This window comes from Tamandua tetradactyla, chromosome 20, assembly GCF_023851605.1.
Source record: "Tamandua tetradactyla isolate mTamTet1 chromosome 20, mTamTet1.pri, whole genome shotgun sequence".
Lineage (NCBI taxonomy): Eukaryota > Metazoa > Chordata > Mammalia > Pilosa > Myrmecophagidae > Tamandua > Tamandua tetradactyla.
The window spans coordinates 5,817,791-5,830,384 of record NC_135346.1 but is presented as its reverse complement, the minus strand read 5'-3'; the positions used below and the strand labels follow the sequence as shown (position 1 = coordinate 5,830,384).

The 12,594-nt window shown below is 46.2% G+C and overlaps 1 protein-coding gene across 3 annotated transcripts in view; it reads right to left on the bottom strand.

Moving 5' to 3' along the window:
- Positions 1–296: 296 nt before the first annotated feature.
- MEGF10 (multiple EGF like domains 10) overlaps positions 297–12,594 on the bottom strand; it is a 164,830-nt gene continuing 152,532 nt past the window's right edge. For all 3 annotated transcript variants that reach the window (XM_077138304.1, XM_077138303.1, XM_077138305.1), the window contains exons 20-25: positions 12,223–12,459; positions 11,053–11,180; positions 8,799–8,922; positions 4,025–4,069; positions 2,993–3,199; positions 297–1,654 (exon numbers count right to left, since the gene is read on the bottom strand). In XM_077138304.1, the coding sequence (XP_076994419.1) occupies positions 1,479–1,654; positions 2,993–3,199; positions 4,025–4,069; positions 8,799–8,922; positions 11,053–11,180; positions 12,223–12,459 (917 nt within the window). In that variant the 3' untranslated portion in view covers positions 297–1,478. The remainder of the gene's footprint in view (positions 1,655–2,992; positions 3,200–4,024; positions 4,070–8,798; positions 8,923–11,052; positions 11,181–12,222; positions 12,460–12,594) is intronic.

The window sequence follows — 12,594 nt, the reverse complement described above, 5'->3', positions numbered from 1 at the left end:
TTATCACTGTTGGTCAGTTTCCCTCCTAAAGACCTACTAGTGAGCTGCAGCCCAGACTCAGGAAATCCACACAGCAAAAGGAATGCCACCTTGGAATATGAACAAGTCTGCTCTATTTCAATCATAAGCTGTCTGCCTGTTATGGCTAAGATACTATTTTAGTAATGATCAGTTTACTAAATTTGAATTATAATATGTATTCTTACATCTTCCCTCCAAAAGAAAAAAAGAGTAGTGCATTTTTTTTTTTTTACCAAGCAAGAGATGTGTGGCAATAATACAAGAAACAATGAACATATAATATAATCATTTTTCATTAACAATCCAAACACTACAAAACATAGAATATACGACTCAAAATGGAAATACAAATTAATGAAAAATGGGTACATGTCATATTAGCAATGCAAAAGACCAGCTTAAGCATAGTTTCTCTAAATCAACAATTAATAAAAGGAAAGTGCCCTTTTCTCAAATATGCACAAAAATATTTCGGTCACTTCTAGGGAAAACAAAAATTAATCAAAACTTCCTGTTAACTCTATATTACAGTATGTATCACTAACGGTTTACAAAACTTAAGCTTCTCCTTGTACTTGAAATGTACAACCTTTGCCAATCACCATGCACTCATTCAATCCAGTCTGCGAAAAATAAAATTATTTCATTGCTGTGTTTATGAAATAATTATTGATATGTTATGGATCTCAAGTGGTGAATGTGTGTGATGGGGACAGTGCTCTGAGCAATGTCATGGATCCAAAATGAGCCATGGCTCAATCAGGGAGAAAAATCACCTCTGCCCGGCACGTTACTGTATGACTCCTGCAGCACTTCTGTTGCTAAAATATTACATGAAAAGTCCCGAGTTTTCATATTTAAATTTGCTACGCACTTCTGGTTCATTTAAAGTCTACCCAGTTATGTCGCTCGACAGAAATGCTTCCTTCTGTGTGAATATTCTCCCTGCATGTCTGAGCCCATCTGAAAAAAACATTAGGTGATAGGCTCCAAACCACGCCCCTTTTCTTCTATGTGTTTAGTGATGCACGCCACTTTATGAAGTGAGCTTTAAGGTAAACTGCACAGTCCCAGATATAGCTGTACAGTGAAAATGAGGAAGAAAATATTTAAATTTTAATTTTCAAGCAATAGATAATACTAACGGCCACTGCAACCCGTCTTCAAAGGAGTTCTGCGAGCTCATGCTTTCAGCCAGGATCTGGAAGTCAGTCATGCTTCCTGGGTGCAGTTCTACAACTAACAGCGATGGGGAGTCACACTGATGCCTCCTTCCCAGCCACCTGTCCAGAGAATGCCTACAGCCAGCGTCAGCCTCAGCTTGAGCTTTCTGGTTCCTGTCCAACAACTGCCTCCTGAGTCTGTTAACATCCACACGTGGTGGCTAACTGGAGGCGGAGAAGAACTGATCTGCAGTCCTGGAAAGGGGTCCGGCGGCTACCCAGTGTCCTCTGGTGTCATTCGCTGCTGCCGCTGTCGCCGCCGCCGCCCTCCTGCTTGGGGGAGCCCGAGGTGTCTCGGACCGGCAGCAGGTCATAATGACAGGGGATGTGGCTGTTCTTTGGGAGGTCGTATGGGTCCTGAGTGAGATGCCCATTATTGCTGAATACTTGTACAACACTCACGGTAGGCTCTGTGATAACCAAGGACATGTTAATTTATCAGTGATGGAAATTTTTTAAAAATACAGTTACATTTTTTTGCAACTATCAAATACAGAAATGGAATATATATGAAAACATAAGGAGGGAGAATCTTTAAAGACAAAACACTCCATTATAATTCCAGAGGGGTTACTGGACCACTGATGTACACGGAGGGTCTTCAAGACGAAAGGATGACACATGGGTGGGTGAAAACATCAGGGAGAACACACAGAATCCACAGAAACCTGGATCTGAATCATAGTCTGGAAAACACCTTGGGGATAAACTGGCCAAGGCCCCTTACTCTGTAGAAGAGAAGCCCGAAGTCCTTAAAGGTCAAGACAATTTGTAAGAACACTCAAGAAATACACAACTTTTGGACTCAGGGCTCAGGCTCTCAGCTGAGCTTCCTTCTTTCCCACCGTGCCAGGCTCATGGAACACATTAAAGGGGGATCATTACTGACTTTTCCAAAATAAATTTAGTTCACCATGGCTTCCATTTCAACACACTGTCTTAATGCTGTAAAAATAAATTCAGTTTTTAAAGTACTTATTTATATGGACCTTTTCAGGTACATGCCTATGGCATAAAATGAATTGCCAGAATTAAATCAGCCAGTTCATTTACAAGTAGTCAAGAATTTATTAAAGTTAAAATTAAAATTTAATTTTAAGAGATTAAGAGAGAAAATGATAGTGAGAGGGAAAGGGGAAGAAAGAGAGATAAATTAAAACATATATAGTCCAGCTGTCTGGCCTGTGGTGGTGCTGGTGTGTTTTAACTTTGCCCAAATGGCATTTGCAAAGGGCAGTCAAAGAAGTCTAATTTTAAATTGGGTTCTTATTAATTTGTATCAGATTCATATCTGGGAATATTATTGATATATTAGACAATTTAAAAGTTAAGAGTTCCTAATCTTGCCAGAAGCATTTTATTAATATAACGAATCAACCAGGAAATGGAGCCACCTGTTTAATCCACTTGAACCATTTGCTTTGGCTAATTTGGCATGTTAGCTAATATGATGAATGCCCTTCCATGTGTGTGCAGAAACATTCACTAAGTTTACAAAACAAAAGACAGATCACCGGGGGAAGATAGGGAAATCCTATTAGAAATTTTCTAAATGGCATTTTCTGTGAAAAATTCATTTGACACCAATTAATAGGATCGCTGTACGTGCAATTGCATCTAAAATAGGGTCCGTGATTTCCAATAACGTTTATCTGAGCTAGGAGTATTTTATTCCCAGACGTTAAAATTGCTTCCAAAATGAAAAAGAAACATCCCATTCACCAGGTGCCGTTTGGGTTGGGACTCACCAACTTCGTAGACATTCCTGTTGGCAGGTGCGGAGTTGCTGATTTCTGCATACGGGGAATCTCTCCGCGCTGGCGACTTCATCTCCACGTAGCCACACTCTGCATGTTTTGGGATCAGTATGGGTGGGTCTTTAATAGTGGCATATGGGTTTTCAGAGCTGCTTAGGGAGCAGTTACTTGAATTATATTCAGCATTCTTTACCAGGTCTGTGAAGAGAGATGGGGAAAGGAAATAAATGCGTACTTCTTTTCTTAGTCATAATTTACACGGGCAGGTTAATTTTTCTCTTTATAGCCCAATTTCTATAATTATATAAGCTGAAAAAAATAACATACGTCCTCCACTCATTTTGGAGAGGACCTGCTGTATAAAATTACCCTTCCATAAAGTGATATTAGCTCGTCTCTAAGGTGAGGCCAGCAGAGACATCATGCACCTGGTTTCGTTTTTATGTCATTGTATTCAGATAAAATTAATTCCATTCTGTTTTACTAATAGTCTCTGAATTCCCAAAGGATTCAAGTGCCACACCAGTCGTGGACAGACCCAGAAGCTCTGCAAAAATGAGGCTGGAGAGAGAGACGTTTGTGCAGTCAAACCTCACCCCTGTGCGCATGAAGTTATGGCTCAAAATCTTCCGAAAGCGCAGGTCTGCACCAACATGGAACCAGGTTGGTCTCTCCCCATTTCCCCTGCTCTTTCCTTTTTTACATTTCTCTCCCCTCATTAGCCTTACTTCTTTTGAAGAAAATATGAGTGCTTTCCCCAGCAGAGCGAAAGCTTTGCTTCCCAAAATATGCTCCCCCAAATGAGATTATTTGTTCCTGAAGATTCACCTACGGCACCCTCCTGATGTCAGTCACACAGGTTGGGTGGTTTGCCTGAGTAATCTATCACACCAACAATTCCTCAGTTCCTCTACGCTGCCACCCTTGCTCGTTCAACAAATTAATCCAGTGTCTGAGGTCAAGAAATAGAAATAAAAATGGCAGTTCTGATAAAGGTATTTCTCCCTCAAATATACACCCTACCTTTTAAGGACTTTCCCATATAACTTCTGTCGAGTCCAAAAGCACCTGTGATAATGAAAGTCAAAGAGCACCCAGTGAGAACTGAAAGGAAGACAGAGCCCACGTGATATTCCAAGGGCATGGGGAAATCGGGGTTTGGGTACAAAGTTTCCCTACTAAAGCAAATAACCAGCACTGTGGCTTCTCAAATTCTTTACACCATCAGTTAAGCCAGCTGTCCCCGTGCTTAGAATTAAAAATCCATATGTATCTTACTGACCACTCACCTGCTCGTTCTCAGTGGCCTTGATCAAGCAATAAGGGGCAGAAACAGAGGCGCAGATGAGTTAGTACATGTGGCGGGGAGTTGCACCAAGTGATGATGCCCAGTTGTCTGGCCTGACCACTGCTGCAAGGATATTTTGTGGTTGGCTGAGAAACCAGAAGGCTGGTGTATGAAATCATCAGTGAGTTGACGGCATGTGTAGCTGATTACATCTGTGATCAACCAAGGCGTGTCTCCCACAATGTGATAACCCATTCAGTTGCAGGCTTTTAAGGGAGCAGTGAAGAGAGACTCTTCCACTGCTTCTTCAGCCAGTACCCTCTATAGTTCGTCTGATCCTTCATCGGAGCTGCCAGCTTCACAGCCTGCCCTATGGATTTTGGGGTCTACCATTCCCTCGGTGGCATGAGACATCTTTATCGGTGTCACATTGACAGCTCTCTCTGTTGGTTCTGCGTCTCTAGAGAACCCTGACTAACACGATATACTTGACTGAAGGTTGCACAGTGAAAAGGATCAGCCAGGACTAGAAATGAGAGTTCACCAATGTATACAGATCTCTTACGGCTCTAATGTTTCCAACTGGGCCTCCCAACTACCAGTCTTCAGTTATACCCCTGGCTCCATTACAAGCAGTTCTCTATTTATAATGGCATGAGGTCTTGCCCATATTTATTCAGGTTTATTTTAACAATCTGACTTTTCTGGGTATGGGGGCGTAATTGCACTTGCATCACAGCCTGGACAGACAAACCATATGGCTTTCCTATTTGAAAGTATTTGGCCTTTATTTTAGTGTGTGCGTGTGTGTGCGACCCTGCTTACTCTGGTTGTTCAATTCTGGAAACAATTAAGTGTGCAGACAGGAGAACATGCAGCCACTTAGTGAGGTCACTGAGGTCACAGGCATCCTGCACAAAGTAGAAGCATTAATCACAGATTCATAATGTTACCCAGAAAATCTGAGGGCACCACCTAGCCTGGAGTTATATCACCTGGAGTTCAAAATCCTCTGATGCAAGCTAAATTGCTCTGTTAATATTCTGTAGGAATCAAGGATTCCACTGGGACTGTGTTGTGACAAAGAAGAAAAAAGAACCAATGGATTAAGAGTCAAAGGACTTGAACGTCATCACTGACCGGCCACACTAAGACTGCAGGCAAGATGCTCAAATCTCTAAGCGTCACTTTTCTCATCAAAACCTGCCTTTCGCCATGTTGGGGAAATGGAGCAGACGAGGAGGCTCTGTGAACTCGGAAGCACCATGTAAACAACTGGTGTTTCAGTTAACACTGGATGTGGCAACTCCCCTCCGCTGCATTCTGTCTCACAGCATTTTTGATGATCATTTAAAGAAATGGTTAAAAGCATTTGGGTTAAAAGCAGAGCGTAAAGACTGGGTGACAAAGAGCCCAAGTAAGTCTTTGAGAACTGCAGAGAAATGAGCCAGATCACGTCTGCGCGCAGCTTAGGGTGAGGCTGAGCCCAAGGGCTCTCGGCGACGTCTCAGGCGGGACCACTGAGGAGGCCGCACTACTGTGGGTGAAGACAGAGGGTGCGTCTCATGGCCATCATCTAGCGACAGAAATGGGAACATTTTCCTGTCCCAGGTGTCCCTGGCGTTTAGTGGGAAAGGGGCAGGGCTGTGCAGGCAGCAGGACCTAGGGCCACCCGGGGGCAGGGCAGACAGCTGTGCAGCAGCCTTTCAGAGGAGCTTTCTCTGTGCCTCTCTCTGCCAGACTCCGTTGGCCAATTCCCAGCCGTGGGGAGCCTTGGAGACGTCCACGCTACTTGGCTGTTCAGTGGGCGGTGGCTGTTGTTCCCCGAGGACTCAGCGGGATGCACCTGGGGCCGTGAGACCCTCTGTCCACCCCGCTGCCGCATGCCCTGGGATGCCATTTAACAAGGGAGCTGACACGTTCCCCGTCAACTCATCACGTGCCATCCCGGGACACCCGCTGCTTGGTTTAACCTCATGCTCACAACGAGCCAGAGCATGGCCGTCACGCCTGTGCTGCAGAGGGACAGAGCAGCTCGGAGCGCACAGAGGACCGGCCCCGTGTCATGGGAGAAGCCAGGGCCGCGCGCAGGGAGCCTCATGTCACGTTCAGGCTGTTTCAGAGACCGTCGCATTGCCTTTCCTGTCATTTAAAACACCCACATGGTCACGCTCGCTGCACCTGAGGCCGGTCTCTAAAGGGAGGACTGCTTCTGTCCAACAAGTTTAAAGGGACATTAAATGCACAATGACTCTGGGGCGGGGACACACCAAAGCCACCAGGGATTTCTGACTGAGGTTTTATGGACAAATCGACTAGCTCCCGGGCCCCCGAGACAGGACGTGCAGAGGTCTGCATGGGACTCAGCAGTGACTCGGACTGTCCTGGAGCTGGGACAGAGGACAGCAGTGCCGGGGGTACTCGAGGGCTGCTCCCTCGTTCCTGCTGCTGGTATTTTACTGACTGTCATTGCATGGACTTCTCTGAGTGAAATGATTAATGTAATGTAAGAGGTTTTTTGAATCATCCTTGATGTGAAATGATTTCACCAATAGGCACTTTGTGAAGCTGGTATATCCATTATTTAGACTCTATTTAGAAATATACACCCTATTGATCATATCGCTGTAGAATGCAGATAAACTTGAAAATTTTTATTCATTTTTCTCCTTAGAGACTCCTAGTTGTACAGTGTGAAGGTGTCCACAGACGGGGCACGGGCTTGTACACCTGGCCCAGGGGACTTACATCCACGGTGTTGACACTGCAGCAGTGGGGTGGGGCGGGGGGCAGCCTGGAAACCAACTTTAGGGACTGGATTTATCCCCTTTCTGCTATGAGATCTTGCACAAAAGAGTTAACCTCTCTGTACTTCTTAGTTTATTCCGCTATAAAACCCAGTCGGGTTGCCAGTTTTAGCAAATAAAGCCATAAAAAGGCCAGTTAAATGTGAATTTCAGGGAAACAACAAATAATTTTTAGGATAAATATGACCAATGCAACATTTGGGACAAACTAACCCTAAAAACATTATACATTATTTGTCATGGTCAGGTTCACGTGTCAACACTTGTTCGTGTGGTTGAGAAAGTGCTGGCCTGTCTGTTGCTATGAGGACATAAAACATGATCACGTCAGCTGCATCCACAGCTGATTGCATTTGTAATCAGCCAAGGGGAGTGTCTTCTGCAATGAGTGATGTTTAATCTAATCACCGAAAGGCTTTTAAGGAGGATTCAGAAGAGACAGGCTCTCTTCCTGCTTTGGCCGGTGAGCCTCTCCTATGGAGTTCGTTCAGACTGTCCATCGTAATCATCAGCTTCACAGCCTGCCCTGAGGATTTTGGACTCTTCCATTCCAGAGTCCAGCCAGCATCTCCTGAGAGTTCTTTGAGGAACTTCACTGGCATTACCAGCTTCTGGCCTGCCCTACAGACCTTGAACTCTACCTTCCCACAATTACATGAGACACTTTTATAAATTTTGTATCTACGGATATTTCCTGCTGATTCTGTTTCTTTAGAGAATCCTAGCTAATATAACTATTTATCTTAAATTCAAATGTAACCGGGCTTCCCGGCAACCCTGCCTGAGTTAACGTGCAGGACTGGACGGGGCCCATGACCCACAGGCTCTCCATGCCTTCCTCACTGCTTCTTCAGCTACTTCCTGCACCCAAGGGCACCGTGCCCCCCACGGCCTGTCTCAAGCATCCACCTTCCCCCTTTTTGGGGGGCCCTTGAATTCAGACCTATTTTTTTAAATAACATTCTGACATTATTTGCCTTTTCCATGGTCACTCGCTCTCAGGTGTACAGTGGCGTTGTCCAGAGGCCCCACGGGAAATGTGAGGTCACAGCCAAGGGAACGGAGAAGCAGCTATGAGAGGCCACCGTCTCTCGTCAGGCCAGACTTGGAGATTTACATAAATGTACCACAGTGCCACTCTTCTCATTCGTGTTTTTTTTGTTTGTTTGTTTTTTGCCTTGGAAAATGCAGTTACTTTCCATAAAAAATGTACTTTATGTTAACATGGAATGAGGGTATTATTAATATTTTAAATAAATTAGTAACTTTAAAATTTTTCTCAGTTTTAACTTCTAAATGGTAACTACTGACCATTATGGCAACTGTGAGCAGTAAGTAAACTAATATATGTAGAGCTAAAATGTAAGCTCCAAGTGGGCAGAGATCTTTGTCTATTTTTATCAATTCCCATTAAAGTAGGAACTTAATAAATGTTTGTGGAGTGATTAAAGCACTAGGGAGCATAGTAAACCCTATATAGTGCTAGGGATAATTCTGTCATTACTATTATTTTGGGGTTGCAAGGGCTGGGAATTGAACCCGGGTCTCCCACACGGCAGGCGAGCATCCTTCCTCAGAACCACCCGTGCTCTTATCATTTTTGTTGCATATTTTCAATAGACCTCTTTGGCATAGACATAAATCTATGAGTCCTTCAGGGGACGAAAGGATGAGGGTGATCTTGAGGCCAGGCGGGGCTTACCGAGCTCGTTGTGGTAGCCGCCGTGCTTCCAGCCTGCGGGGAGCGTGCCGGTGCAGTCCCCCACAGGGCCCCTCTTCCTGGGAGTCACGTTTTTAAGATTCACAAACAGCTGATTGTTCTTTGACTGTAGGAATATAAGCAAAAAAGATTAATGAAGAGAACACAGAGTGGCAGAGCCCAGCGGTAGCTGAGTGGGGAAATCTGGGGAAAAGCAGGCTCATCGTGGATTTCAAGCCCCGTCCTTAAGTAACACTAGGCCGAGGGGCACCAGGAGAAGCTGTCCCTCAGCAGTGACCCTCCCTCCACTGGCCCAAGGCCTTCGTTTCACCTCATCTCCCCATGCCAATTACACACCGTCAGGGTTCACACACACAGAACCTGGAAATGAATTCTCGGTCTGTGGTGATGTTGCATGAGTCACACATGACTCTTAGAAGTTTTCCTAGACACAGGCATGCGGAGAAGATGATCCGACCTGCCTTCTTCTCTGAAATCATATGCGCATCAGAAGGAACACAGAAATTTACGCTCATGTGAATGTGAAAGTCTCGAGAGAATGTGAAGTGCTCTTTAAATAGGAAAACTTAGAGCTGTAATGAGATTAATGCAGCTACTGAAAATTCAGCTGCATTACTCTCATTACTGCTGAATTAGCTGGAATTAGACAATGGAGATCGGAAAAGTAAGTTTGGTACAACGGGAAGGGAGACACGTTTGGGGTTTCAGAGGATTGTGGGGGAGGGGCGGGGGGTCGGGTGGTTTTGGATGAGCAGCGTGGGCTCTAGAAACCCCGGATGTCCAACCCCTTCCTGCATCAGTGTACTCATCTGCAAAATGGGGAGAATAATCACTTGAGTCGTACGGTTTGTGTGAAGAATGGAGGAGCCTATATGTTACTAAAGTGCTCAGAAACGCTTTTCAAATAGTATTAGGTTGTCACCATCTGATCACCTCTGACCTACAAAAATAGACATTTCACGTGGTTTAATCCAAATAAATGCATATTTTTACTATTGTGTTATTGAGATGCAGCTGACCAAGAAAGGATACTAAAGAGATAATTGCTCAGAAAAGCCAAACTTGGGGATTTTACATGGGGTTAATTCTGCCACGGGTTTTTGTGTTTTCACGAGTACCATTATGAAAACCTCTTACATATCAGAAATGTTGTTTCTAAGGAGGGCTAACGGAAATGGTACAACTTGAAGAGGCAGGAATGCTCACCTCCTACTTGTAAGCGGGTCACTGTTTCGGGAGGTGAATTAAAATTCACCTGACACCCAAGGTGTTTGTCAGTAAATCTGAGGTCCTATCATACACCCACAGGATGGTTTAGAGGAATAAATTAGGTAACATTATGAATTACATAAGCAGTTTGGCGAACAGCAGCCCTCAATAAATGCTGTTTCCTTTACTCTGTCCCTTGCCCACTTTCAACAACTTGAGCCACCGCCTCTCACCTGTGTGTCATCCACCCCTCTCACCTGTGTGTCATCCACCCCTCTCACCTGTGTGAGTCATTCACCCCCTCACCTGTGGACCGTTATCCACCCCTCTCACCTGTGTGAGTCATCCACCCCCTTCACCTGTGCAAGTCATCCACCTCTCACCTGTGGACAGTCATCCACTCCTCTCACCTGTGTGTGTCATCCACCTCTCTCACCTGTGTGAGTCATCCACCCTTCTCACTGTGTGAGTCATCCACCCCTCTCACCTGTGTGAGTCATCCACCCTCTTCACCTGTGCAAGTCATCCACCTCTCACCTGTGGACAGTCATCCACCCCTCTCACCTGTGTGAGTCATCCACCCCCTCACCTGTGGACAGTCATCCACCTCTCACCTGTGTGAGTCATCCACCCCCTCACCTGTGGACAATCATCCACCCCTTCACCTGTGGACAGTCATCCCCTCCTCTCACCTGTGTGAGTCATCAACCCCTCTCACTGTGTGAGTCATCCACCTCTCTCACCTGTGGACAGTCATCCACCCCTCTCACCTGTGGACAGTCATCCACCCCTCTCACCTGTGTGAGTCATCTACCTCTCACCTATGTGAGTCATCCACCCCTCTCACCTATGTGAGTCATCTACCTCTCACCTGTGTGAGTCATCCACCCCCTTCACCTGTGCAAGTCATCCACCTCTCACCTGTGGACAGTCGTCCACCCCTCTCACCTGTGGACAGTCATCCACCCCTCTCACCTGTGTGAGTCATCTACCCCCTCACCTGTGGACAGTCATCCACCCCTCTCACCTGCGAGACAGTCATCCTGTCCCTGTTGTTGATGCGAGGGGATGGTGCACACTGGGTAAGGGTGTGGTAACTGGGGTTGGTGAAGTAGTGGCTGTTGGCATTTCCACCATTGCTGTGTGGAAGGGTTTCTGCAAGGAGAGGAGGAAAAGGTTAAATGGTAGGTCCCCTAAAATCTGTGTGAAAAACAGGAGACAATGACAAGAACAAGTGATTGGACAGCTTCCGTAACCCAGGCTGGTCAGAACCCTCTCCTGCCCAGCTCACTCAGCAGAACTTCTAGAGGCAGCAGGCACTGCTTCCTCCCACCACGTGGACAGGTGTGAAAGTCTCTGCAGACAGGGGCTCTTTGCTTCAGAGTCTGGACACCCTGGGAGGCATCATTTCAATGCTACTTCTGTTAACTCTTCTGTTTGGAAACTCTTGGGCTCTTGGCACTAACTGCTGTAGTAGAATGGTGCTACTGAGGGACATCTACTTTATATAATCCTATTCACGAACACATAACCTAAAACCCTTCAGTAATTTCCCCCAAATTAATAAGTATTTAAAGTTTTCTAATTCCTCAGCTGAAGGGTTACTTCTGCTAATGACTGAGCATGTCGCTTGAAATTGTTCTTTGCTTTCATGGGAACTCCTTGCAACAGAAAGGGAGATTCAAAAGGGCTTTCGTATGGGACCGCCTTGGGTCCCCCATGCATCACGCCTCCTCCTCACGTAACTTGAGTGCTGGTCAGCTGACGCTCCTGTGTGCCCAGGGAATGGCTGGAAGGCCCAGGAGAGAGTGCGTGAGGCTGGAGATGTCCATACCTGACGGACACGATGGCCTTGGGAAAGTCACAGCCCCCTTGTCCTCTCTTCTGCCCGCTCCCCTACCCCCACCCGCACATATGACAAATGCTTGCGACTGCTCTACCCAGCAAAGCCTCTTCTGGGCCGAAATTCCCCACATCTAAAGCAATCACGTACTGAACCTGATTTCTAAACCCTCAGAGACGACGACAGAGATGCCGACTATTCCACGGTTGAGACGTCAACGCAGCTCTAACCACGGTCTCAAGGCCAACTGACAAAACCGGCAGATGGAACAGCCAAGCATCTGGGTCTCCGAGAACCAGGATGGGGTCTCCTGCACTTCTAAGGCAGGGAAGTGGTCCCCTGCCCTGGCCTCACCTGCGATGGCATAATCTGCGTTGATGGCCCTCATGGCGGGGGTGTAGGTGACTGCCGGCATGGTCGCCTCCTTCCCCTTCTGCTTGTGTCTGTAAATAACGAGCAGTGCCAGGAGGAAGAGGACAACGAGGACGAGGATGGCCACACCAGCCATGGCCCCGACCTGGTAGGAGTCGGCCGGCAGGGCGGCGCTCGTCCGGCTCAAGCTGTTCAGATTCCCAACAATTATCACACCGGCTAGAAGAAGGAGAAAAGAGACCGAGTAAGGATGGAAACGTGCAAGATGGATGTTTGGTCTCTCTTTACGAACATCTCGCCCTGGGCTGATGCCGGATATTTTCAGTTCATGAGATGTTCATTTGGAAACTTGGG